This window comes from Rhinopithecus roxellana, chromosome 10 (assembly GCF_007565055.1).
Source record: "Rhinopithecus roxellana isolate Shanxi Qingling chromosome 10, ASM756505v1, whole genome shotgun sequence".
Lineage (NCBI taxonomy): Eukaryota > Metazoa > Chordata > Mammalia > Primates > Cercopithecidae > Rhinopithecus > Rhinopithecus roxellana.
In genome coordinates this window covers 15,794,326-15,819,046 of record NC_044558.1, presented here as the reverse complement: position 1 = coordinate 15,819,046, position 24,721 = coordinate 15,794,326, and the positions used below count along the sequence as shown (strand labels likewise).

General features: G+C 40.7%; 1 protein-coding gene across 1 annotated transcript in view; it reads left to right on the top strand.

Annotated features, from left to right (window-relative positions):
* Positions 1 to 1,526: 1,526 nt before the first annotated feature.
* The window catches only part of LOC104666383 (histone H4), a 47,366-nt gene continuing 24,171 nt past the window's right edge, over positions 1,527 to 24,721 (top strand). Inside the window, exons 1-2 of the mRNA XM_030939150.1 lie at positions 1,527 to 2,467; positions 3,515 to 3,681. Of these exons, the coding sequence (XP_030795010.1) occupies positions 1,596 to 1,907 (312 nt within the window). The 5' untranslated portion in view covers positions 1,527 to 1,595 and the 3' untranslated portion in view covers positions 1,908 to 2,467; positions 3,515 to 3,681. The remainder of the gene's footprint in view (positions 2,468 to 3,514; positions 3,682 to 24,721) is intronic.

Genomic DNA, 24,721 nt, shown 5'->3' with positions numbered 1-24,721 from the left:
GGATAAGTTACTTGACTCCTGTATCTGTATCAAAGTGTTTTGAAAATTAAATACGTTAGTAAGCATCCAATAACTCTTAGATATACCAAATAAATGGACATACAAATTTCTGATACAGTTTTTAACGAGATGTTCCTGGAATTAGTTCTGTAAACTAGCTTAAATTTTCGCCTGGGGCCGGACGCGGTGGCTCAAGCCTGTAATCCCAGCACTTTGGGAGGCCCAGACAGGCGGATCACGAGGTCAGGAGATCGAGACCATCCTGGCTAACCCGGTGAAACCCCGTCTCTACTAAAAAATACAAAAAACTAGCCGGGCGAGGTGGCGGGCGCCTGTAGTCCCAGCTACTCGGGAGGCTGAGGCAGGAGAATGGTGTAAACCCAGGAGGCGGAGCTTGCAGTGAGCTGAGATCGGGCCACTGCACTCCAGCCTGGGCGACAGAGCGAAACTCTGTCTCCAAAAAAAACAAAAACAACAACAACAAAAAAAAAATTTTCGCCTGTATCATGGATGGAATTTTCAAGAGGTTTTGAAACTATTACTATTTTGAACACGATTTTTTTCTTTTATTCTAATAAGCAAGAGATTTCTAATTTGAAAATATTCTAGCCTTGATTTCTTAGAAAGTGAGTATAAGTAAGTCAATCTATTTTGCCATTTATATATATATATATATATACACACATATATATATATACATATATATATACACACATATATATATATATACACACATATATATATACACACATATATATATATACACACACATATATATATATATATATATACACACACATAGTGGAAAATGTGAGATGAGAACCTGAGATTTGAATGACATAAGACATTTACAATATTTCAACTAAATAACCATAGGAAGTTACTTGGTTGAAAAGCACACAGGCTCTTGCAGGGCAGGAAAACCTGCAAATTGCGCACAAGCAGCTGAAAGGGGAATGGCGGGGGTTGGGGGAGGTGGGAGTAGAGTGTAGGTGGGGGCCGGGAAGCTGGGCTTTTTTTTTTTTCAGTTGAAAGTATCTTAATTCTCTGCAGGGCCTCAAAAGAGAAAAAAAAAGTCCTCTCCCCCTACTAGGTCTTTAAAAGACCCACATGTGAAAATTTTTAAGTAATTGCTTTGCAATCTCAGGTGTAAAGCTTTTCAGGTTTTTATTGAGTTTCACAGTAAGTCAGGAATTCCGTTTGGAAAAACATGATTAGAAGGAGGGAGGGAGGGAGAGACAGAACAAGGAACGTGCGTAGGATCTGGCCTACTTTTATTTAAGGGCTGAAAAAAGGCAATATAAATTCTATTAGCTCATACTGTTTTAACTTTAAAATGTATCACCATGAACCTTTCTCCAAATATCAGAAAAAGTTTTCCCAAAAGAGCAAACAACAAAAAAATCAGGCTGGTTTCGCTGACTGCTTCCTGGATTTAACAACTATAGTATGTCTCTAGAGGTGGGGCCTAGAGCTCCGCCCACTTTTTCATGTTTTCAAACAGGTCCGCATCGAGAGACTATAAGCCCTGGTCTGCGCCAGACAATCACAGTGGGCTGCCCTATTTTCTGCTCGGTACTACCTGTGACTTCAGAATGTCTGGGCGCGGTAAAGGCGGCAAGGGGCTGGGTAAGGGAGGCGCCAAGCGCCACCGGAAGGTGTTGCGGGACAATATCCAAGGCATTACAAAGCCCGCGATTCGCCGTCTCGCCCGACGTGGGGGTGTCAAGCGCATCTCTGGTCTCATCTACGAGGAGACCCGGGGAGTTCTCAAAGTCTTCCTGGAGAACGTGATCCGCGACGCGGTGACTTACACGGAGCACGCCAAGCGCAAGACCGTCACGGCCATGGATGTGGTGTACGCGCTGAAACGCCAGGGTCGCACCCTCTATGGTTTCGGCGGCTGAGCAGTCCCCACAGCTTCTCTCCAGACTCCAAAAGGCCCTTTTCAGGGCCCCCAAACTGTCACAGAAAGAGCTGTTAACACTTAACTAGATACCGGGTAAATATCAGCCCTTTGCCGCCTTCCGGATACCGGGAGTGGGACATTCGCGACCCGATCATCTGCTCCGGATTAGGTCTGGCTGTAGCGGGGAGGACTAGACCTCATGGAGGGAACTCCGCCTGTGCTTAGGAACTACCCTGGGAGGTGCCGTGCAACGCAGTAGTAACCTCCCGCTTCTGTGCACCTAAAATCCAGACTGGGATTTTGTTTAGAATAGAGTTTCTACAAAGCCCCAGTGTTAGAACTGGTCATGGGCGTCTAAGCGGCCGAGTCGTTGGCCCTTAAGCACGTTACGGATGGCTTCCATGTAAATCAGGGCTTAGGTGACTTCCCGCCGACCTTTAGGGGTGAGCGTCAAGCGTCAGAGGGCGGTTCGTGCGTATGCAGGGCCTGCTAGATCGCAGGAAATGGGAGGACGCCGCTACCTGCAAACCTGAAAGCGCCGAATGCAGCCCTAGTGTGGTGCGTTGTAGTTTTGCTGGGTACTATTTTAATTCATTGCTGACGTTCTGAGTGAGAGGTGACCAAGCTCAGATGCTGAGAGTAAGGCGGCCGGGCGAAACTCGGGGCACCCTGCCCTTCCGGTAGCCAGCAGCGTAAAGTTGCCTACGCCAAGCGGGTGGCGTCCTGCTCGGCCACCTGGCGGCGGGCCTGGAGTTGGCAGGCAGGCAGTAGGGGTCATGCCGGCATGGAAAGCCAGATCTCCACCTGCGGGTCGCCAAGTTGCCGGGAGTCCTCCGCTCCGGCCAGTGTCATTCCCATCAAAAATGACCCTGTCGCAGCCGAAAGATAATCTCTGGCTTCCGAGTAAAGGCCCTGTTCAGAGCAGCCTGGGGGTCTAGAAGGGAAACGGGGGGCGGGTTAGGTTCTAGTCAGTTCAGTGAGAAAGTAAGAGAGACAGCTGTGGGATTAGCAAGCCGCGTGGTCCTACCCAGTACTCCCGGGGTGTAGTGAGGGTACTGGAGAAAGGTGGGGCGCAGGGGCGACCAGTTAAGCACACTTTCCAGTAGGCAAGGGTAGAGGCTGAAGACCTAGTGATCAGCCTGCGTGCAGGCCGTAGGGGCTGTCCCGGCCTCCGGTAAAGCTCCGCGTAACAGCCTCGCTCTACTAGCTCTGTCCTTCCTAACTTCTCATTAGCTTTAGCACCCCAGGATGCGGTGTGATCCATGCCGCGTTAACCAATCTGCCCCTTCTCTAGCTTTTGTTTTTTCCTTTCAAGACCAAGTCTCGCTCTGCCACCCAGGCTGGAGTGCAGTGGCATGATCTCGGCTCACTGCAGCCTCCGCCTCGCGGGTTCAAGCGATTCACCTGCCTCACCCTCCCTAGTAGCTGGGATTACAGTCCTGCGCCACCACGCCCGGCTAGTTTTTGTATTTTTTTAGTAGAGACGGGGTTTCACCATGTTGGCCAGGCTGGTCTTGAACTGCTGGCCTCAAGCGAACCACCCGCCCCCGCCTCCCAAAGTGCTGGGATTACAGGCGTGAGCCACCACGCTTGTTCTCGCTCTAGCTTTTCTAAACATGGAGAAGTCATTTAGCTTCCGTGGTGTGGTGGACTGAAGTCACTCTAAGGGAGTTTCCCAGCCCCAGGGATTAAAGAACTGGAGCCAAGACTCGAACCCAGCTGGCGAAGGATTCTGCACCGCTAGATCTTGACATTGCCGCCTCTTCTACCAGGTAGGCTCCCGGGTTCCTTTCTGCTGACACATCACTTCTAAGTACTTTCTCCTACTCCATAAAGACTTAAAGTGAGTACACAATACTGGTGTTAGTTTAATTTCTAGGACAGTGAGACACTCGCAGAAGCTCAGTGTTCTTTAATGCAAGTGAAAAATTGAGTTACTTAAAAGAAATAGAGTCTGGCATACTTCCGTACCCTTAATATTTGTTGCATGACCAAATGTGTGATTTTGGGTTTCACATAAATTAAGGATGAAGGTTAGGGCCCCGATGGAGGATAGAAATACTGTAGATATTTGTATGACAATTAAAACTCTTCCTTAAGTATTTAATTTATATAGAACTGTTTAAATATTTTATGGTTTTGGGTTTTGGTTTTTTGGGTTTTATTTTTAAATTTTTGTAGTGGTCTCAATTCTTTGATTAAGTAGAACTTATATTTTCCCTTGTAGCATAGTTATTTGTGTGTGTGTGTGTTCTGTTCTTTATAAAATATAATTATCTAAACCCAAGAAATATTTATTTTTGTCTGTGACTATGGGTTCTGTGGTATAGTAAGTACCCAGTCCTGACAATAACCATATCTTCCAAACCAAAACTGGGTCACATGGTTCAATAACTGGAACAGAATATCTCAAACTGAAAATGACCAAGATTTTCTGAAGTTTACTATTAGTAATAAAATTGCTTACTAAAAATGTTAAAGAACTTGATTTAAAACTTCTCTGTAGGGCCGGGCGCGGTGGCTCAAGCCTGTAATCCCAGCACTTTGGGAGGCCGAGACGGGTGGATCACGAGGTCAGGAGATCAAGACCATCCTGGCTAACACGGTGAAACCCCGTCTCTACTAAAAAAATACAAAAAAACTAGCCGGGCGAGGTGGCGGGCGCCTGTAGTCCCAGCTACTCTGGAGGCTGAGGCTGGAGAATGGCGTAAACCTGGGAGGCGGAGCTTGCAGTGAGCTGAGATCCGGCCACTGCACTCCAGCCTGGGCCACAGAGCGAGACTCCGTCTCAAAAAAAAAAAAAAAAAAAAACTTCTCTGTAATGCCTCACTTAAAATGTGAATGAGGGGGTCAGGGTGGGAGTGGCTGTAATCCCAGCACTTTGGGAAGGCTGAGGCAGTAGGATTGCTGGAGGCCAGGAGTTTGAGACAAGCATGGCCAACATAGTGAGACCCCATCTCTCCATAAAATAAGAATAATAAAATGTTTAAAGTGAATGGAATGCATTGAAATTTGATCCTGTAGCAAAGTCATCCCTTTTAAATTTTGAACATTTATTTCATGCCTCTTTTCCAAGCATATTTTGAATATTCAGAGATAAAATGAGCAAGTTACTGCCATCAAGAAGCTCCTATTTTTCTAGGAGAGAAAGGGGAAAGACATGTAGTTGTACACATGTGCTTTGCTCTAATAGAGTGGTATAAATCAAATGCTATTGGTATACAGAAGGACAAATTTTGTCAGCCAAGTGTATGGGCATCTTCAAAGAGCACAGGTGCCATCTGTTCTGAGCTAATGACCCACTGAAGAAGGCCACACCAAATTTGGGGAACAAACAGCATAAACAAATGCCAGAGTATTTTCCAGGCAGGGTGTATTTAGAGAATCTAATGTTGAATATTTAACTTGTCCTTTGCCCAAGAATAATGCAATGAACTAGGCAACTAGTTGAATAAAAATTGAAACCAAGTTCAAACAAGCCCATTGAAAAATGGGCAAAAGACTGGAAAAACATGGCCAATAAGCATAAGAAAGGCCGGGCGCGGTGGCTCAAGCCTGTAATCCCAGCACTTTGGGAGGCCGAGACGGGCGGATCATGAGGTCAGGAGATCGAGACCATCCTGGCTAATACGGTGAAACCCCGTCTCTACTAAAAAATACAAAAAACTAGCCGGGCGACGAGGCGGGCGCCTGTAGTCCCAGCTACTCGGGAGGCTGAGACAGGAGAATGGCGTGAACCCGGGAGGCGGAGCTTGCAGTGAGCTGAGAGCCGGCCACTGTACTCCAGCCTGGGCAGCAGAGCAAGACTCCGTCTCAAAAAAAAAAAAAAAAAAAAAAAAAAAAAAAAAAAAAAAAAAAAAAAAACATAAGAAGAGATGTTCAGCTTGATTAGTCATCAAGAAACTACAAATCAAGACCACACTGAGGCTGGGCATGGTGGCTCATGCCTGTAATCCCAGCACTTTGGGAGGCCGAAGTTGGCAAATAACTTGGACAGGAGTTCGAGACCTGCCTGGGCAACGTAGTGAAACCCTGTCTCTACTAAAAATACAAAAAGTTAGCTGGGCATGGAGGTGCACACCTGTAATCCCTGTTACTCAGGGGCTGAGGCATTAGAATCACTTGAACCCTGGAGAGAGAGGTTGCAGTGAGCAGAAATCAGCCACTGCACTCAAGACTCTCTCAAAGACCACAATGAAATACAACTTTGGACTCAGTAGATTGACAACAATTAACAAATGTTACACAGAATCTCTTATATTGCTGGTAGGAGTATAAATTGTTTCAACTATTTTTGAAACTAAGGGTTTGCATTATCTTGTGAAGTTTAAGATAGATTCACATTATATGCTCAAGCAGCAATTCCACTTCTGGATATTTACCTAAGGAAATGATAGCATGAATGCCCCAGGAGACATCATTAAAGTTCTTAGTAGAACTGCTCACAATAGCAACAACAAAGAAACCAAATGCCCATTGACAAGAGAGTGGATGAATAAATTATGGTGAAATATTTTGCAGTCAAAATTAACAGATAAATCCAATATGACTTAACAGTGGTTTACAGCGAATGTTTTGTTTCTCTGCTGACACATATTAAGACTTGTGTCTTCCAGTTTGGCTGTTTTATTCTGAACTTATATGTGGTTGAAGGTCATCTGTGGGAGTCTGAGAAACTAAATTGAGCATGCTGCCTCCAGAGATAATTAGCATTTGCTTGTCTTTTGGGTCACATACTGCTATGGACTGGGGCCACTTTAGTCCTGTTTGAGTATCCTGGGCTATTAGAAGAGTCAAGTTTTATTTCTTACAGCTTATTCCCAAGGCTTATTCTCCAGTGTAACCCTAGATTTATATATATATATATATATTTAAGATTCAAGGGATACACATGCAGGTTTGTTACATGAGTATTTGCATAATGCAGAGGTTCAGGCTTCTGATGACCCAATCACCCAAGTAGCAAACATAGTACCCAATAGGTAATTTTTCAGTTTTTCAACCCTTGCCACACTCCCTCCCTTCGCATGAATCCCCAGTGTTAGAAATACTTGTTCCCCAGTGCCGTAAAGAAATAGTACTTGAACATAAATTTAATTTTTTCAGCAAGGCCATTTTCACTTTCTGCAGAAAGAGTACACTCGCTAGCAGTTTTGTCATGAGAGTGCACAGAACAAAGGAGACAGGGTCATTTATAACCTGATGCATCCACCCTACTGCTGTGTCTGGTTTCCATTGGCTGGAACGGGACCTCACGTTCTGTATTTGTCCCGATTGGCTAGCAACTTAGAACTTTTTAAAAGAGGCAAAGGCAGAGGTAGAACAAAGGAAGAGGAAAGTAACTTGTGGATTGCTGAGAAAGGTAAAAACACCTTCAAATAAGGAAGAGGAACAGGCTACGACCTAATGCTTGCTTGGACCAGTATAAGCATGCCAGGGCAAATATTTAGGCTAAATTGTGGGAGCTAAGAACATAAAGTACATTGATTCCTTTATTACAGCTAGAAGATATTTAAGAATGTTAGCACAGGTCTTTGAATAAATTTTGCTTCTAAGGGAAGTTACTATTAATTCCTAATTAGATGGAGAAGAAAGTCTTTGAAGAGGAACCTCTACTTTTTACGTCAGTGTCTATTGTTTCCATCTTTGTGTCCATCTGTACACAATGTTGAGTTCCAACTTATGAGGACATGTAGTATTTGTTTTTGTTTCTGCATTAATTTGATTAGGCTAATGGCCTCCAGCTGCATCCATGTTGCTGCAAAGGATGTGATTTCATTCTTTTTAATGGCTGTGTAGTATTCCATGGTATGTATGTACCACATTTTCTTTATCCAGTCCACCACTGATGGGCACCTCGGTTGATTCCATGCCTTTGCTATCATGATTGGTGTTGTGGTAAACATACAAGTGCAGGTGTCTTTTTGGTAGAACAATTTATTTTCCTCTGAGTATATACCCAGTATGGATTCATGGACCTCAAGAAAACTTGGTTGGTGTGCAGTTTAGTGTATTATGAGTAAGACTGGACCTGGTGTTAGAAAATCTGCATTTGAGGCTTTGTTCTGACAGTGTCTAGTGTAAATATGGGCAGACCACTTAAACCTCTCTTTAGTCTTCTCCTCTGTAGAGTGATAATATCATCTAATTAGCAGGATTGTTGTTTTATTCAATGAGACAGCATATGTAAAGAACTTAGTAAAATAAAAAGCAACGTGTTTATAATGGTCTAAGTTATCTTCTTCATGCTTTATTTATTATTAGTGAAAAAATTAAGTTCAAATCTCTTTTATGTGTCATTACTTTTATGCAACTCATACAGATACAGCTTTTCCACTTCCTTGTATTAAGATTTACTAGTGAAACTGACATTTTTTCCTTTGGTATAATCAGATTGAGTATTAAGTTTATCTTTCATGTCTACCGTTATTCTAAGTTAGCTGAACATTGACTACTATATTCTATTTTTCAAGGTCTGTGAATAGTTAGAGCCACATTACAAAGTCAGTACAAGATGTAACTTACTCATGCAACCAAAGGTCAAACCAGGACTATTAAGGGTATTGCTGGAATTACAGTGACTTGATACAATTGTGGCAAATGGAAAACCAAGAGTTTGCAATCTGGTTTGGAGGTTCTTGGTAAAATTTCCAAGTGTGACAGATGTGTCCTTGACATTTCTCTCTTTCTGTACCTATTCTCTTCCATCCTTCAAGCACCCAACACTTTCACACTTGGTATTGGTCTGTTCTCATGCTGTTAATAAAGATATACCCAAGATTGGGTAATTTATAAAGAAAAGATGTTTAATAGACTCACAGTTCTACATGGCTGGGGAGACCTCACAATCATGGTGGAAGGTGAAAAAAGAGCAAAGTCACATCTTACACGGCAGCAGGCAAAGACAGCTTGTGTAGGGGAACTCCCATTTATAAAACCATCAAATCTCCTGAGACTTATTCACTACCATGACAACAGTAAGGGAGGAAACCGCTCCCGTGATTAAATAATCTCCCCCTGGCCTCAACCTTAACATGTGGAAATTATTACAATTCAGGGTGAGATTTGGGTGGGGACATAGCCAAACCATATCATTCCACCCCAGCCCTTCCCAAATCTCGTGTCCTCACATTTCAAAGGCAATCATGCCTTCCCAACAGTCCCCCAAAGTCTTAACTGATTTCACCATTAACTCAAAAGTCCACAGTCCAAAGTCTCATCTGAGACAAGGCAATTTCCTTCCACCTATAAGCCTGTAAAATCAAAAGCAAGTTAGTTATTTCCTAGATAAAATGAGGGTACAGGCATTGGGTAAATATACCCATTCCAGTGGGAGAAATTGTCCAAAACAAAAGGGCTACAGGCCCCATGCAAGTCCAAAACCCAGTGGGTGGTCAAATCTTAAAACTCCAAAATGATCTCCTTTGACTCCATGTCTCACATCCAGGTCATGTCGATGTAAAGGTGGTTTCCCATGGTCTCAGGCAGCTCTGCCCCTGTGGCTTTGCAGGGTACAGACCCCTTCCTGGCCGCTTTCCCATCTAGCATTTTCAAGTGTCTGCAGCTTTTCCAGGTGCATGGTGCAAGCTGTTGACGGATCTACCATTCTGGGGTCTGGAGGATGGTGGCCCTCTTCTCAAAGGTCCTCTAGGCAGTGCCCCAGTGGGGAGTCTGTGGGGGCTCCCACCCCACATTTCCCTTCTATACTCCCCTAGCAAAGGTTCTCCATGAGGGCTCCGCTGCTGCAGCTTGCCTCTCCCTGGACATTCAGGCATTTCCATACATCCTGTGAAAACTAGGCAGAGGTTCCCAAACCTCAATTCTTCTGTGCACCCTAGGCCCAACACCACATGTAAGCCTCCAAGACTTGGGACTTGCACCATCTGAAGCAATGACCTGAGCTGTATGTTGGCCCCTTTTAGCCATGGCTGGGATGCAGGGCACTACGTCCTGAGAAAGGACAAAGCAGCAAGGCTCAGGGTCCAGCCCACAAAACCACTTTTTCCTCCTAGGCCTCCAGGCCTGTGATGGGAGAGGCTGCCTGAAGGCCTCTGACATGCCCTGGAAACATTTTCCCCATTGTCTTGGTAGTTAACATGTGGCTCCTCATTGCTTATGAAAATTTCTGCAGCTGGCTTGAATTTCTTCTTAGAAAATAGGTTTTTCTTTTCCATCACATTGTCAGGCTGCAAATTTTCTACTTTTATGCTCTGCTTCCTTTTGAAACATAAGTTCCTGTTACAAACCATATCTTTGTGAACACATAAAACTGAATGCTTTTAACAGGATTCAAATATACTCTTGAATGCTTTGCTGCTTAGAAATTTCTTCACTAGAAACCCTAAATCATCTCTCTCAAGTTCAGAGTTCCAGAGATCTCTAGGGCAGGGGCAAAATGCCACCAGTATCTTTGCTAAAGAATAACAAGAGTCACCTTTGCTCCAGTTCCCAAGTTCCTCATCTCCATCTGAGACCACCTCAGCCTGGACTTTATTGTCAATATCACTATCAGCATTTTGACCAAAGCTATTCTTCTGAGCCCTCCAAACTGTTCCAGCCTCTGCCTATTACCTAATTCCACATTTTCGGGTATCTTTATGCAGCACCCCACTCCCAGTACAAATTTACTGTATTAATCTGTTCTCACACTGCTAATAAAGACATTTCAACACTGGGTAATTTGCAAAGGAAAGAGGTTTAATTGACTCACTGTTCCACCTGACTGGGGAGGGCTTACAATTATCGCGGAAGGTGAAGGAGGAGCAAAGTCACGTCTTACATGGCAGTGGGCAAACAGAGTTTGTGCAGGGAAACTCCTATTTTTACAACCATTAAATCTCATGAGACTTATTCACTACCATGAGAACAGTATTGGGGAAACCACCCCTGTGATTCAATTATCTCCACCTGGCCCTGCCCTTGATACATGGGGATTATTACAAATCAAGGTGAGATTTGGGTAGGGACACAGACAAACCATATCACACTTCCTTCTGACAACTCAAAGCCTCTCATTACACACTTTATTTTAAATGTAGATTCAATGGTTTTCCTATCATTCCTTTGCAACATTTACAAGCTGATGTTTTAATTACCCATAAGTAGTTTTTGTTTGTTTTTTTGAGACGGAATCTCGCTCTGTCACCCAGGCTGGAGTGCAGTGGCACAATCTCAGCTCACTGCAACCTCCACCTCCCAGGTTCAAGCAATTCTCTGCCTCAGCCTCCCAAGTAGCTGGGACTACAGGCACCCATCACCATGCCCAGCTAATTTTTGTATTTTTAATAGAGTCAGGGTTTCACCATCTTGGCCAGGCTGTTCTTGAACTCCTGACCTCATGATCCACCTGCCTCAGCCTCCCAAAGTGCTGGGATTTCTGGCGTGAACCACCACACCCAGTCCACCCAATAAGTATTTTTTTAATAACTGGCATTGAATTCATCATGATTAGGATCATCGTCTGATAATACATTTGTTCATTATGAAATCTAAAATCCTTTGTACATATTTTTGTAATTATAAAATAATCTACCACTAAATTCCTCCCTACAAACTCAATCAAATCATAATACCCCAAAATACAAACAGCACCCTTGCAATCTTAAAAGTTATAATAGTGTGCTATGGTTTTAATATTTGTCTCTTCCAAAACTCTTGTTGAAATTTAATAACTCCATAACTGTAAGAAATAAATTCCTAGGCCAGGTGCAGCAGCTCATGTCTGTAATTCCAGCACTTTGGGAGGCCTAGACAGGAGGATCACTTGAGGTCAGGAGTTCAAGGCCAGCCTGGCCAACATGGTGAAACCCCATCTCTACTAAAAATATAAAAATTAGCCAGGTGTGGTGGCAGGTGCCTGTAATCCTAGCCACTCGGGAGGCTGAGGCAGGAGAATTGCTTGAATCCGGGAGGCGGAGGTTGCAGTGAGCTGAGACTGCACCTCTGCACTCCAGCCTGGGCGACAGAGTGAGACTTTGTCTCACAAAATTAAAAAGAAAAGAGATTTCTTTCTTTTCTTTTTTTTTCACCCAGTTTCAGTTATTTGGTTATAATCAGCAGAGAACAGACTAAGACATAATGCATATCAGTAAGTTTTCCATAATACTTATTGTGCTGTCTTACATTTTTAAATGGGATTTGTGAAATTTGATGAAAAGCAAATTGTCTTAGAGATAAATTATATAGTAATCTTATAATTTGAAAAACCATTGAATTAGCTGCACTAGATATATGAAAAGGAAATACTTTATATTTTTCAATTAAATACTTACATTTTTGTGTTGTCTTTATTCATTATCATCATTAGCTCTGAACTCTTGTTTACTCTTTGAAGCATAAGATGAAGAAACTGGGGAAGGTACTTCCTGAGTTCAGCCTTTTTATAAAATAATTTTGTTACAATTGTATTTCTAAGCAACTTAAGTGGTTTTGTATTTTTCATTTAATCTGGCAGTCTTTATCTTTTAATAAGAGAATTCAGTTCATTCACATTTAAAAACTGTAAATATGATTTTTCCTTCCTTCTTACTTTGTGTTTTTCTATTGTTTCTTTTTATTTTATTTATTTTTTGAGACAGGCTTGAATGTCGCCCAGGATTGAATGCAGTGGCGCCATCATGGCTCATTGCAGCCTTGACTTTCTGGGCTCAGGTGATCCTCTCACCTCAGCCTCCTGAGTGGCTGGGACTACAGGCGTGTACCACCATGCTGGCTAATTTCTTGTGTGTTTTTGTAGAGACAGGGTTTCGCCATGTTTCCCAGGCTGGTCTTGAACTCCTGAGCTCAAGCAATCTGCCCACTTCGGTCTCCCAAAGTGCTGATATTACAGGCATGAGCCACCACACCTCGCCTTATTGTGAAGGTTTTTTCAAGATACTATTTGTAACAAAAACTGCTAGTGATCCCTTCATTGTCCATTCTCTCCTTTGCTCTCAGTATCAGAACCTAAGTTCTATTGAGAGTGGTAAAGCACTCAGTGGGAAATGTGGGTTTTCTAGTCCAACTGCGAACTGTCCTTGCAGAGGATAATGCAGACGAGAGAAGCTTTGTGCTTCAGTCTTCCTCCTTGTTCCTGCTTGGAATATGGAAGTAATAATGACCATATAGCATTCATAAGATGACACTGAAGATGGAAACTGAATATTAATGATATTGGAACAAAAAAGATAAAAGGAAACTGGACACTGATGAAATCATGAGGCCACTGCATCGGTCTTAGGTAGTCTACCTTCAGATATATTGTACATGAGGGAAGAGTAAACTTTTATGTTTAAGCCCCTGTTATTTCAGCTGTTACTAATTTCCCCAAAGTGATACCAAACTGGTAGAATATGTATTCCTCTTTTTTTCCTTGTTAATTTAGAAGTAATAGTGTATTTTTCTATTTCATTGGTTGTTACATTCTCTTTCACGGCATGCATAGTCAAACTACATTTCTTTGCTCTTTTATGAAATACCAGTTCTTGTACATCCAGCCACATCATCACTTCTCCCACCTCAGAAAGTGGAGACTTCCAGAATATTTACTGCCCCACCTTCCATCTTTACTCTCTGGTTGACATCTTTTCATCACTTCCGTTTCCTTTCTCTGTATCCCTTGTCAACTTAAAGATGTAGGGAGATTAGCACTTCAATTGTAGACTGTTATTATGATTTCTCTTGCCAAGTACCTCTGTTATTTCAAGCATCTTTATTTAGCATTTACATTGCAAATTCCCAGTCACTATATCATTATCTACTCAGACTTAATTATATATACAACAGATGAATCATTGCTCACTACTGTTTGTTCTCTTCATCTTCTCTGATTTCAAAGTCTGTGTTCTGATTTATTTTTTGATTGAATAGTCCTTTTTAAAGACTTTTCCTTGAGTTATGTCGGTAATAGAAGCTGTAGGTGTGCATGGCAACTTATTCAAGCTTATGTACATGGCATTTGAGGTTGGGGCATGGAAAAATACGGAGGCACTGTGTGTATGTTCTTTGTGCATGAGCATGAAACTCCTTGACCCTGAAAACAGGACAGGGAGTGGAGTGCGTGGTGTAATAAGGAATACTGAAAAGAACCTCCTGATAATGCAGTTTGAGTGCTTTTACAAGGCCACAGGTGTCTCACGACCCGACCTCAAAAAGGCCATCTAGTGGATGTTTGTGGTTTAACAAGCCCTTTCAATAAATACTTGGACGGATGCTGGGACGGACTCTCTCAGAAGAGCTGCCCCCGGCCCCACTCAGCTGGAATAGTCTGAGAACTTATTCTTGGCGTCCACTGCAAGCTATAAGCTCTGCAGGAGCTAAGAAATTTTGCACTCTAAGACTATCTTTTCTTCATGCTGTCTGTTAAATGCTATCTTAATGACATTTCAGTCTCTTTTTTTTTTCTCAGAAGTCTAGATAGTGTTCCATGGTACTGTAGATTCTGAGGTTAGCTAAGGGTCCCATGCTAAGAGAAGATTTGAAATGTGCTCAGCACAAGGAAATGGTAAATGTTTGAGGTGATGCATATTCTAATTTCCCTGAGTTTATCACTACACTTTGTTTCCTTTTATTTTTGGTTTTATCACGTTATTTGTGACAAACACTGCTTGTGACACCCTCCATTCTCTCTTTTGTTCTCAATATCAGAATCTAAACACACATGTATCAAAACATCATATGTACTCCCTAAATATGTACGATTATTATGTATCAGTAAACATGTAAACATAAAGGAAGAGTATAATAACAAATAAAGAAGACCATCCACGATAGTTCTTTGGCCTTTATCTTATTGATGTCTCTGCAGAACCCTAATGCAACCTTCTAACACTTCATCATATTTATATATGTTTTATTATATATTAAGAGCACAGTAGTTTGCATTTTCCATTTCCTTTGAACGTATATACAAAGGCACATGGATAAGGAAAAGATATGTATCTCTAGATAACCTTAATTTATGTACAAATATTTTTCCCCATTGTCTTTTTCCCATTATCCTCCAAATATATTCATATCCCATCCTCAATTTTTTTTTGAAATGGAGTCTCACACTGTCACCTGGACTGGAGTGCAGAGGCACATTCTTGGCTCACTGCAACCTCCACCTCCTGAGATCAAGCAATTCTCCTGCCTCAGCCTTCCAAGTAGCTGGTATTACAGGTGCCCGCCACTACGCCTGGCTAACTTTTTGTGTTTTTAGCACAGACGGGGTTTCACCATGTTGGCCAGGCTGGTCTCGAACTCCTGACCTCGTGATCCGCCTGCCTCGGCCTTCCAAAGTGCTGGGATTACAGGCGTGAGCCACCGCGCCCGGCCCCCATCTTCTTTTCCCTCCATCTGACCTCCCCAAAACTTACCCTTGTTTCTCACTAGTGCTCCTTACTGCCAGATGCTCTGAAGGGCAGTCTACATTCATTGCCTCCACTTCAAGTCACACTCACTACTCAAATTTTAAAATCTTCCACACTTACAACATACTGAAATTACTCTAAGGTTATCAATGACCTAATTTTAAAAACCCAGTTTTGTAGCTTATTTTCTCATTACAAAAGCAGTGGTTATTTAATGGAGGAAATGGCGAAATATATAGAAAAAGGACACACAAAAGAACAAAATTTAAAAGCCTCCTAAATACAGCACTCAGAGGTCATCGCTGATGAGCATATAAAATATGCTAATTAATGTGTTAGCATATACTATATGTGCTAATAATGTGTTAGCATATATTATATGCAAATATATTCACGTGGAATGGTATCTTTGTTTATATTTGGGAGAACTTTCAAACATATTTATAAGCAATGGATAATCAGAATAATAGTATACATATTACTTAAAATTTTTCTTTTTTTTTTTTTGAGACAGAGTCTCGCTGTGTCGCCCAGGCTGGAGTACAGTGGCGCGATCTCGGCTCACTGCAAGTTCCGCCTCCCGGGTTCACGCCATTCTCCTGCCTCAGCCTCCGAGTAGCTGGGACTATAGGCGCCCGCCACCACACCCGGCTAGTTTTTTGTATTTTTAGTAGAGACAGGGTTTCACCATGTTAGCCAGGATGGTCTCAATCTCCTGACCTCGTGATCCACCCGCCTTGGCCTCCCAAAGTGCTGGGATTTACAGGCTTGAGCCACCGCGCCCGGCCAAAATTTTTCTTTTTAACTTGTCGACATCTCAAGAATATTTCCATGTCAAAAAATACGTTTCCACAATGTAACTTTTATTAAACATCATATAAATACACCATGACTTATTTAACCAATTTCTTATTGTTTGACATTTTGTTTGTCTCTTTTTGAGAGCTATTATGAATTATGCCACAACAAATGTTACTGTTTATAAATCACCGTGACCTTCTGTGATTATTTACTTAGATACATACCCACAGGTAGAATATCTACATCAAGGGAAATGCATGGCTTTTGAAATATGGGCCTAACTTGCCCTTTTGAAGTTCTGCAGTTAGTGTGTTGAAATCCCCATTTCTTCACGCTTTCATCAATCCTAATGGTAACATAGTTTTAAAACTACCATTTTTATCTGAAAATGATATTTTGATTTTTCATCTGAAAAAATGAAAAATAATATGGCTCAGTAGTTATTTATTGAATGAATGATTATAAAAAGATTGATCATTCATTCATATATATATACATAAGTCATTTAGATTTTGTTTTTTAAGAATTGTCAAGCTAGGCACAATTGCTCATGCCTGTACTCCCAGCACTTCGGGAGGCCAAGGCAGGCAGATCGCTTGAGGTCAGGAGTTCGAGACCAGGCTGGCCAATATGGTGAAACCCCATCTCTACCAAAAATATAAAAAATTAGCCAGGTGTGGTGGCACATGCCTATAATCCCAGCTACTCAGGAGGATGAGGCAGGAGTATCGCTTGAACCCGGGAGGCGGAGGTTGCAGTGAGCTGAGACCGGGCCACTGCACTCCAGCCTGGGTGACTGAGCGAGACTCCATCTCAAAAAAAAAAAAAAAAAAAAAGAATTGTCAGTTTCTGTTCTTTACCATCTTATTTTCAATACAAATGTTAGTCTTTGAAAATTTGCTTTAAAGAATCATCTTACATATTATGACCATAAACTAGCATGTCATATTTTTCAGATAGATTTTCCCAGTTTCTCCTGACACTTTATTTTGGTTTTTGAACTAAACAGAAACTTGAAAATACTTATTAAATGACTTGAAGTTTTCCTAGTAAATAAAAGGAGCATTTAAAAATGTACATAGGTTTTAACTAAAAAGTTATAAAATCTGAAACATGATATTGAGTTATGTGAACATAGTAAAGCAAATATTGGTAAATGTTTTGAATTTATACTTCAGTAATAATATTTACTCCTCCAAATAGCAGGGTATGCGTCTTTGATTAGTGTGGGGGTAAGTAAGGTTTTTGAACATTTAATCTTCAGAAAAAAATAAAGCGAAAGGGAAAACATTTTCATGGGGGGTCACAACCAACTCGCACTTTTTCATTTGGCCACGTAATCCTGAAGAAAGATAGAGTATATGTGACTGAGAGGCAGGGAATGGAATGTTTCTATTTGCCTCGCCCATAGCATGTTGCACAGGTAACAATTTTTTCTAAACACCATGTTTGGATTCTCTTAGCTCTGTTTGTAAGCACTCTTCTTTGCTCTATTTGCTTGCTCACCCCTTAAAATTGCCAGTGCTTATTTGTGGGGGATTCCATTCATCTCTACATCTGGATTTATCTGGTTTCACTGGATAATAAAATTCACAAATGCACCTTCTTTTTTCAAAGTTTTTTTGTTTTGTTTTGTTTTGTTTTTTGTTTTTCTTTGAGACAGGGTCTCACTCTGTTGCTCAGGCTGGAGTGCAGTGGCACGATCTCCACTCACTGCAACCTCTGCCTCCCAGGTTCAAGCAATTTTCGTGTCTCAGCCTCCTGAGTAGCTGGGACTACAGGCGCCCGCCACCACACTCGGCTTATTTTAGTATTTTTTGTAGAGGCAGAGTTTCACCATGTTGGTCAGGCTGGTCTCGAACTCCTGATCTCAAGTGATCGCCCACCTTGGCCTCCCAAAATGCTGAGATTACAGGCATGAGCCACCATGCCCAGCCTCCAAGTTTTTTTATTGATACACAATTGTACACACTTTATGTGGTACATGTGATCTGTTGGTATATGCATAGAATGTGTAATGATCACATCAAGGTATTTAGCATATCTATCACCTCAAACATTTATTATTTCTTTGTGTTGGGAACATTTCAAATCTTCACTACTAGCTATTTTGAAATATACAATACACTGTTGTTAACTATAGTCATCCTATTGTGCTAATCAAACATTAGAACTTATTCCTTCTATCTAAATGTATGCTTCTATATCATTCTACTCTCTACCTCCATGAGAACAACTTTCTTTTTTTTTTTTTTTTTTGGATGGAGTCTCACTCTGTTGCCCAGGATGGAGTGCAGTGGCACAATCTCAGTTCACTGCAAACTCCGCCTCTTGGGTTCAAGTGATTCTCCTGCCTCAGCCTCCCAGGTAACTGGGATTACACCCGGGTAGCTGGGGTGCATGTCACCACACCCGGCTAATTTTTTTTTTTTTTTTTTCATAGAGACAGGATTTCACCATGTTGGTCAGGCTGGTCTCGAACTCCTGACCTCAGGTGATCCACCCACCTCAGCGTCCCAAAGTGCTGGGATTATAGGCGTGAGCCACCATGCCCAGCTGAGACCAACTTTTTTTTGTTAACTCCCATATGTCCTTATGAAATGCACCTTCTTTCTAAATTAATTTATTTTCTTTTTCCTCCAAACTGTTCCTTATAACTGTAAATAATGTTTTCTATTACAAATATTTATAGAGATTTATAGATGCTGAACAAATCCCAAACTTTCAGAGGCATACTGCAATACAAGTTAATTTCTCACTAAAATAACAGTTCAATGAAGGTGGGTATTTGTAGTGAGAAAATAGTGTTCCTTCTGGATTTGATTCAAGTGTGCCTGTTTTAATCAAGTGAAGCTATAAGAATATCATGAGTGTTCTTTAACACTGATCTTCTGTCTTCTACCTGGAACCACAGGTATGCCACCATGCCCAGCTATTTACAGGAAATCTTAAAAGATGTCACCCATGCTGGAGTCAGTGGAGGTGTGGTGTGTGGCCATACAATCGTGTTCAGGTGACTACACTAATGCCATAAAAGCTTCACACAGTCTGGGATAAGGGTGCTCAATACATCATAGTTTTGTTCTTTAAAGAAGATACATTCTCATGAAATAAAATCAAGATTTGCTTACCATTAGAGGCTTACAGAAAAAAAGGAAACCAGCAGGCATGATAAGAGTTCTATGACTGCTCTCCAATTTATTAAATTTGTATTCCACTAGGGAATTCAACCCTACCATTCCTGACACATCCAAGTATGTATGCTAAGTACAAATCTCAAGTGCTGCCTTAGAGGATTCGGAAAAGAAGATGGGGCAATAATTTCTTCAACGCATTATTATTTACCATAATCATACATGTTATATATGACAAGCATTTTCTTATACCCTAGTGAAACAAATCGTAGGCCTCAGGGTCTGTACAATTACATATAGTAAAAACAAGTATTTGCAAAACTGTTTTATAAGTGTAACACTAGAAATAAGGAAAAGAATGCGGGTATAAAAAGAACCAGTAAGAGTACTCTTTAAAGAGGAGTCAGGAAATTTATACCAGAATTTATGCACTACACCTCTGACCTAGTCTCTAATAGAGGAAAGGGAGAAATGGTGCCAGGGGCATAGGAAGTGACTATACCACTGTTAAGGAATTTAGATTTTCATCTGAATGAATGTGAAGTTATTTAAGAATAATCAGAGGAGTTGTATAAACCAAATTTCTGTTTTAGAAAGACCACTCTGCCTGAGCGCAGTGGCTCATGCCTGTAATCTGAGCATTTGGGGAGGCCAAGACTGGCAGATCACTTGAGGTCGGGAGTTCAAGATCAGCCTGGCCAACATGGTGAAACCCCATGTCCACTAAAAAAATACAAAAATTACCTGGGCGTGGTGATGCACACCTGTAGTCCCAGCTACTCAGGAGGCTGAGGCAGGAGAATTGTTTGAACCCGGAGGGGGAGGTTGCAGTGAGCTGGGATCGTGGCACTGTACTTCCACCTGGGCGACACAGCAACACTCAGTCTCAAAAAAAAAAAAAAGAAAGAAAACAGCTAGGAATGGCAGCATGCATCTATAGTCCCAGCTACTCAGGAAACTGAGGACAGAGGGTCACTTGAGCCCCGGAGTCCAAGTCTAGCCTGAGCAACAAAGTAGATCCCATTTCAAAAATAAGGGAAACAGAAAAATGAATTAATTTATAGAAAGAATAATGAAAGATAAGAAAAATAAAAGAGATCAGTAAAATAAAAACATTAAGAAAACAAGCCAAAAAAAACTTTTAGAAAAAGGAGAACCAAAGCTAAAAGCAAACTTTTTGTAAACAATAATAAATTAGAAAAAATGTCTGCTACGAGTAATTTTATTTTATTTTATATTTTTATTTATTTATTTAATTTTTGAGATGGAGTCTCCCTCTATTGCCCAGGCTGTAGTGCAATGGTGCCATCTGAGCCCACTGCAACCTCCGTCTCCCGGGTTCAAACTATTCTCGTGCCTCAGCCACCCGTGCAGCTGGGATTACAGGTATGTGCCACCATGCCCAGCTAATTGGTTTTCTTTCCTTTTTTTTTTTTTTTTTTTTTTTTGTATTTTTAGTAGAGACAGAGTTTCACCGTGTTGGCCAGGCTGGTCTCAAACTCCTGACCTCAAGTGATCCACTCACCCTCCCAAAATGCTAGGATTACAGGCGTGACCACCATGCCCGGCCTGCTAAGAATAATTTTAAACAGCACACATATATAAAGAATATAAAAACAATTTAAGAAAACATTATGAGTAACTACAAGCTAAGTTTTTTATAATCAATAGCTAATTGCATTTACCAGTATTTTTTACTGACACCTGATTCACAGTTTCTTGCATCCTATTCTCTCTCCTGGACTCACTTGACATCTTTCTGAACCAGGTCCCTTTAGTATTTCTTTTAGCAAGAATGTGTAGGTTGCAAACTTTCTTTGTCTTTGTATGTTTGAAAATGGCTATATTTGGTCTTTATTTTTTAGTGATAGGTTAGCTATTTATGAAATTCTAGATCGAGAGAAATTTTCTCTCAGCACTTTAGAACTATTTAATTCTGGCAGCTGCTACTATAGCATGAAAAAGTAGCATGCTTTCCATTAGATTCTCAGTCTTTAAGGTGTTTTGCCTCGAGTACACTTAAAGATATGTGGGTTTGGCCAGGCACAGTAACTCACGGCTGTAATCCCAGCTCTTTGGGAGGCCGAGGCAGGTGGATCATGAGGTCAGGAGTTCAAAACCAGCCTGGCCAACATGGTGAAACCCTGTCTCTACTAAAAATACAAAAAAATTAGCCAGGCGTGGTGGCGGGCACCTGTAATCCCAGCTACTTGGGAGGCTGAGGCAGAGAATTGCTTGAACCCGGGAGGCAGAGGTTGCAGTGAGCCAAGATTGCACCACTGCACTCCAGCCTGGGCTGCAGAGGGAGATTCCGTCTCAAAAAAAAAAAAAAAAAAAAGATATGTGGATTTCAATTTGGGAAAATTCTCAGCCACTTTCTTTTTCAATATTGCTTGTTTTTAATTTTCTTCATTTTTTACTTGCGGAACTCATAAAATACTAATATAACAAAACAAGAATTATTAATAGTATAAATAGTATATATAAGTATACTTATAGTTAATATTTTCTGAGTGCTTACTCTTTTTAAAGGGTGATTCACAAAAATTCTATGGAACAGGTGCTGTCTTTCCACCTATTTTACGGATGAGAAAGCTAAGAACACTGGCTGATAAGTAAAACTGGCTAGCATCACACCGTCAGTAAACAATGGATTCAAGATTTAAATCATTATAACGTAGCTCCAGGGTCCACACTATTAACCCCTTACCAAAGTACGTGGGTCAGTCACCCGTGACCCAGCCACTTGGTTTTGCATCTTCTCTCTCTCTATGGTATTCTGCGTTGGGGCTCCATATACTCTTTAATTTTACTGTGTCTCTGATTATTTTAAGATTGTGCCCACATGACTGACTGGGCTTCTCAGCTCCATTCCAGGCTTAAATTGATAGCTTATATTTAATGCTCTGTTGGCTATTGTGCACCTAGCAAAGGTTGGCATGACCCTGCTCCTGGTATGCAGGCTGCCAGTCTTCTCTCTTCCCACTGTAAGCAGCAGCTTGACACAGGCCACCTCTCCCGCAGGGACTATAATTCGTTTTAAGCCATTCCTTCGGAGGTGAGAGGGCCCCCATGTAAGTTTCTAGTTTCTCCTCAGATGATAGGCATTAATGGATCATGTTACCTGCCCATCCACCACACCGCGCCCTAAAATTTGAGTTTCTGGATCTTCAGTCTGTTTCTAGCAGGAAGGCTCATTCTCTCCTCATTCATTATTTGTCCTAAAATGAGTTCATTCAAATTAATGGATTAATTTACCACCTCGCTAAAGATGATGCTCGAATTTATGTTTCTTACCTAAACCTCCTTTGAAAGCATCAGACCCTTGTTTTCATTTACCAACATTTTCTGGCTATTTGGTTTTTAGCTCTTTGTAAATTGTTATTTATCTTTACTTTTATTTTTTGTTAGGAGTCTTGGAGATTAGTGGGAATATGTGAACTCAACATACTTTCACAAGAAATTCTCCATTTAATCTTAGCGTTTCTTTTTGTAATTTAATCTTGTTTTTTTAATCAAAATAAAACACAGAAATCTTTTGCTGCACCTATCCCAACACCCAGTTTCTGCTCTCCAGATGTCAACCAGCTTTTTCTTCTGCTAATTATCTCTATATTTCTAAATAACATATAACAACTGCTACATCTAAACTTTTTAGTTTTGGGTTTCATCTATAAACTTCCTATCACGAAGGAGGAAAAATTACCTCTCTTACATATCCCTCCCTTCTACCTACTCATGAACTTTTCTAACCCCCATCTGTCAAGTCTATTTCAAAGTTTTTGGTTAGATCAGTATTCAAGTATTTATATTATTATAACTACATGAATATTATTCATAACTGAGCCATATATTTTATGATTAAATATCTTGTAAAAATTTTTGCTTTCCCTGGAGTTAAAAATTATCGATCATGGTTGATGCTTTAATTCCCCCTATAGAAGTGAAAAATGTTTAATTTTTTTTCTGAAGCCTTCTGATTCAGTCTGTATGGGTTGGTTTCTAGGTCTTTGAGAACTTGCATGTCTGAAATAATTTTTATTCTCCTCTTACAATTGACTGATACTTTGAGTATAAAACATCATTTTTCCTTTGAATTTGAAAACATTTTTCTATTGTCTGCTAGTGTGTTAGTCCATCTGCATCACTATAAAGCAATACTTGAGACTGGGTAATGTATAAAGAAAAGAGTTTCATTGCCTCACGGTTTTACAGACTGTACAGGAAGCATAGCGTTGGTATCTGCTTCTGGTGAGGCTCTCAAGAAACTTTCAGTCATGGCAGAAGGCAAAGGGAAGCAGGCACATCACAGGAGGAGAGATAGAGCAAGAGAGACTGAGGAAGTGCCACACCCTTTTAAACAACCAGATCTTACCTGAATTCATTACTGCAGGGAGGGCACCAAGCTCTTCATGAGGGATCCACCCACATGACCCAAACATCTCCCACCAAGTCCCACCTCCAACATGGGGATTACAGTTCAACATGAGATTTGGAGGGGATAAAGGTCAAAACCATATCAGCTAGTTTCCATCCAGCTATTGAGAAATTTAAAGACATTCTGATTTCTAATCCTGTGTATTTGACTTTTTACATCTAAAAGCTTTTAGAATTGTATCTTTCTAGCTGTGTTTTGAAATTTCTTCATTGTGTTTGGTGTAGGTCTTCATTTATTGTGCAGGGTACTTGGTAGGCCTGTTATTTCTTATTATTTATTGATAATTTTCTCTTCTCTGTTTTCTCTCTTCCCTCTTAATATAAATCTATTATTTATTATTATTTTTTATTCATTCTCTCTTTGCATTTTTTGCTGTACTATTGGAAGTTTCTTAAGCTTTATCTTTCATCCTAATGGAATTTTTTAATAGCTTTTTATTTCTTTGTGAGATGTTGCTTTGGTCTTTGAATGTTGCTTTTTACATAAACATATAGTTTTACTTGTTTCGGGGTTGTAATATTATCTCATATCTTTGCGGCTGCTTAGATTTTTTTTTTTTTTTTTAATGCTTCATTGTTTTCCTTACACTTTTAATTTTTTGGAGTACTTTTTCGGGTTTTTTTTTTTTTTTTTTTTTTTTATTTTATAATGGAGGCTTCCCTCTAAATGCCAGATAATATTTAAGCTTCCCATTCATATTTAATCGTGAGGCACTGGAAAGCTGATTGCAAGCTTTGTACTTAAATTCTACCGGTTGACCAATGACTTTCTCTGTTTGGTAACAGGTAGGGACTTATTTTTAAGTGAATCATTAGCTGCCAGTATCTTTGGATTTTTTTTTTTTTTTTTTTTTTTTTTTTTTTTTTTTTTTTTTTTTTCTGTATCAGTTTTCCATGAGGAGAATCTTCTGCCTGTAGAATAATAAGGCGATATGTAAACAAACCCAGAGCTGTGGAATGGAGCTTGGGGTCCATTTTTCAGTGTGTAGGCTTTTAGTCCCTATCCTTTTCAGTTCAGCCTCCTCACCTTTCTGCTGTCCTGAGTGTGAAGGATAGCAGATGTCTATCCTTCACATTGAATCCTCTGATTCAGTGTCTCCAGAGAATAA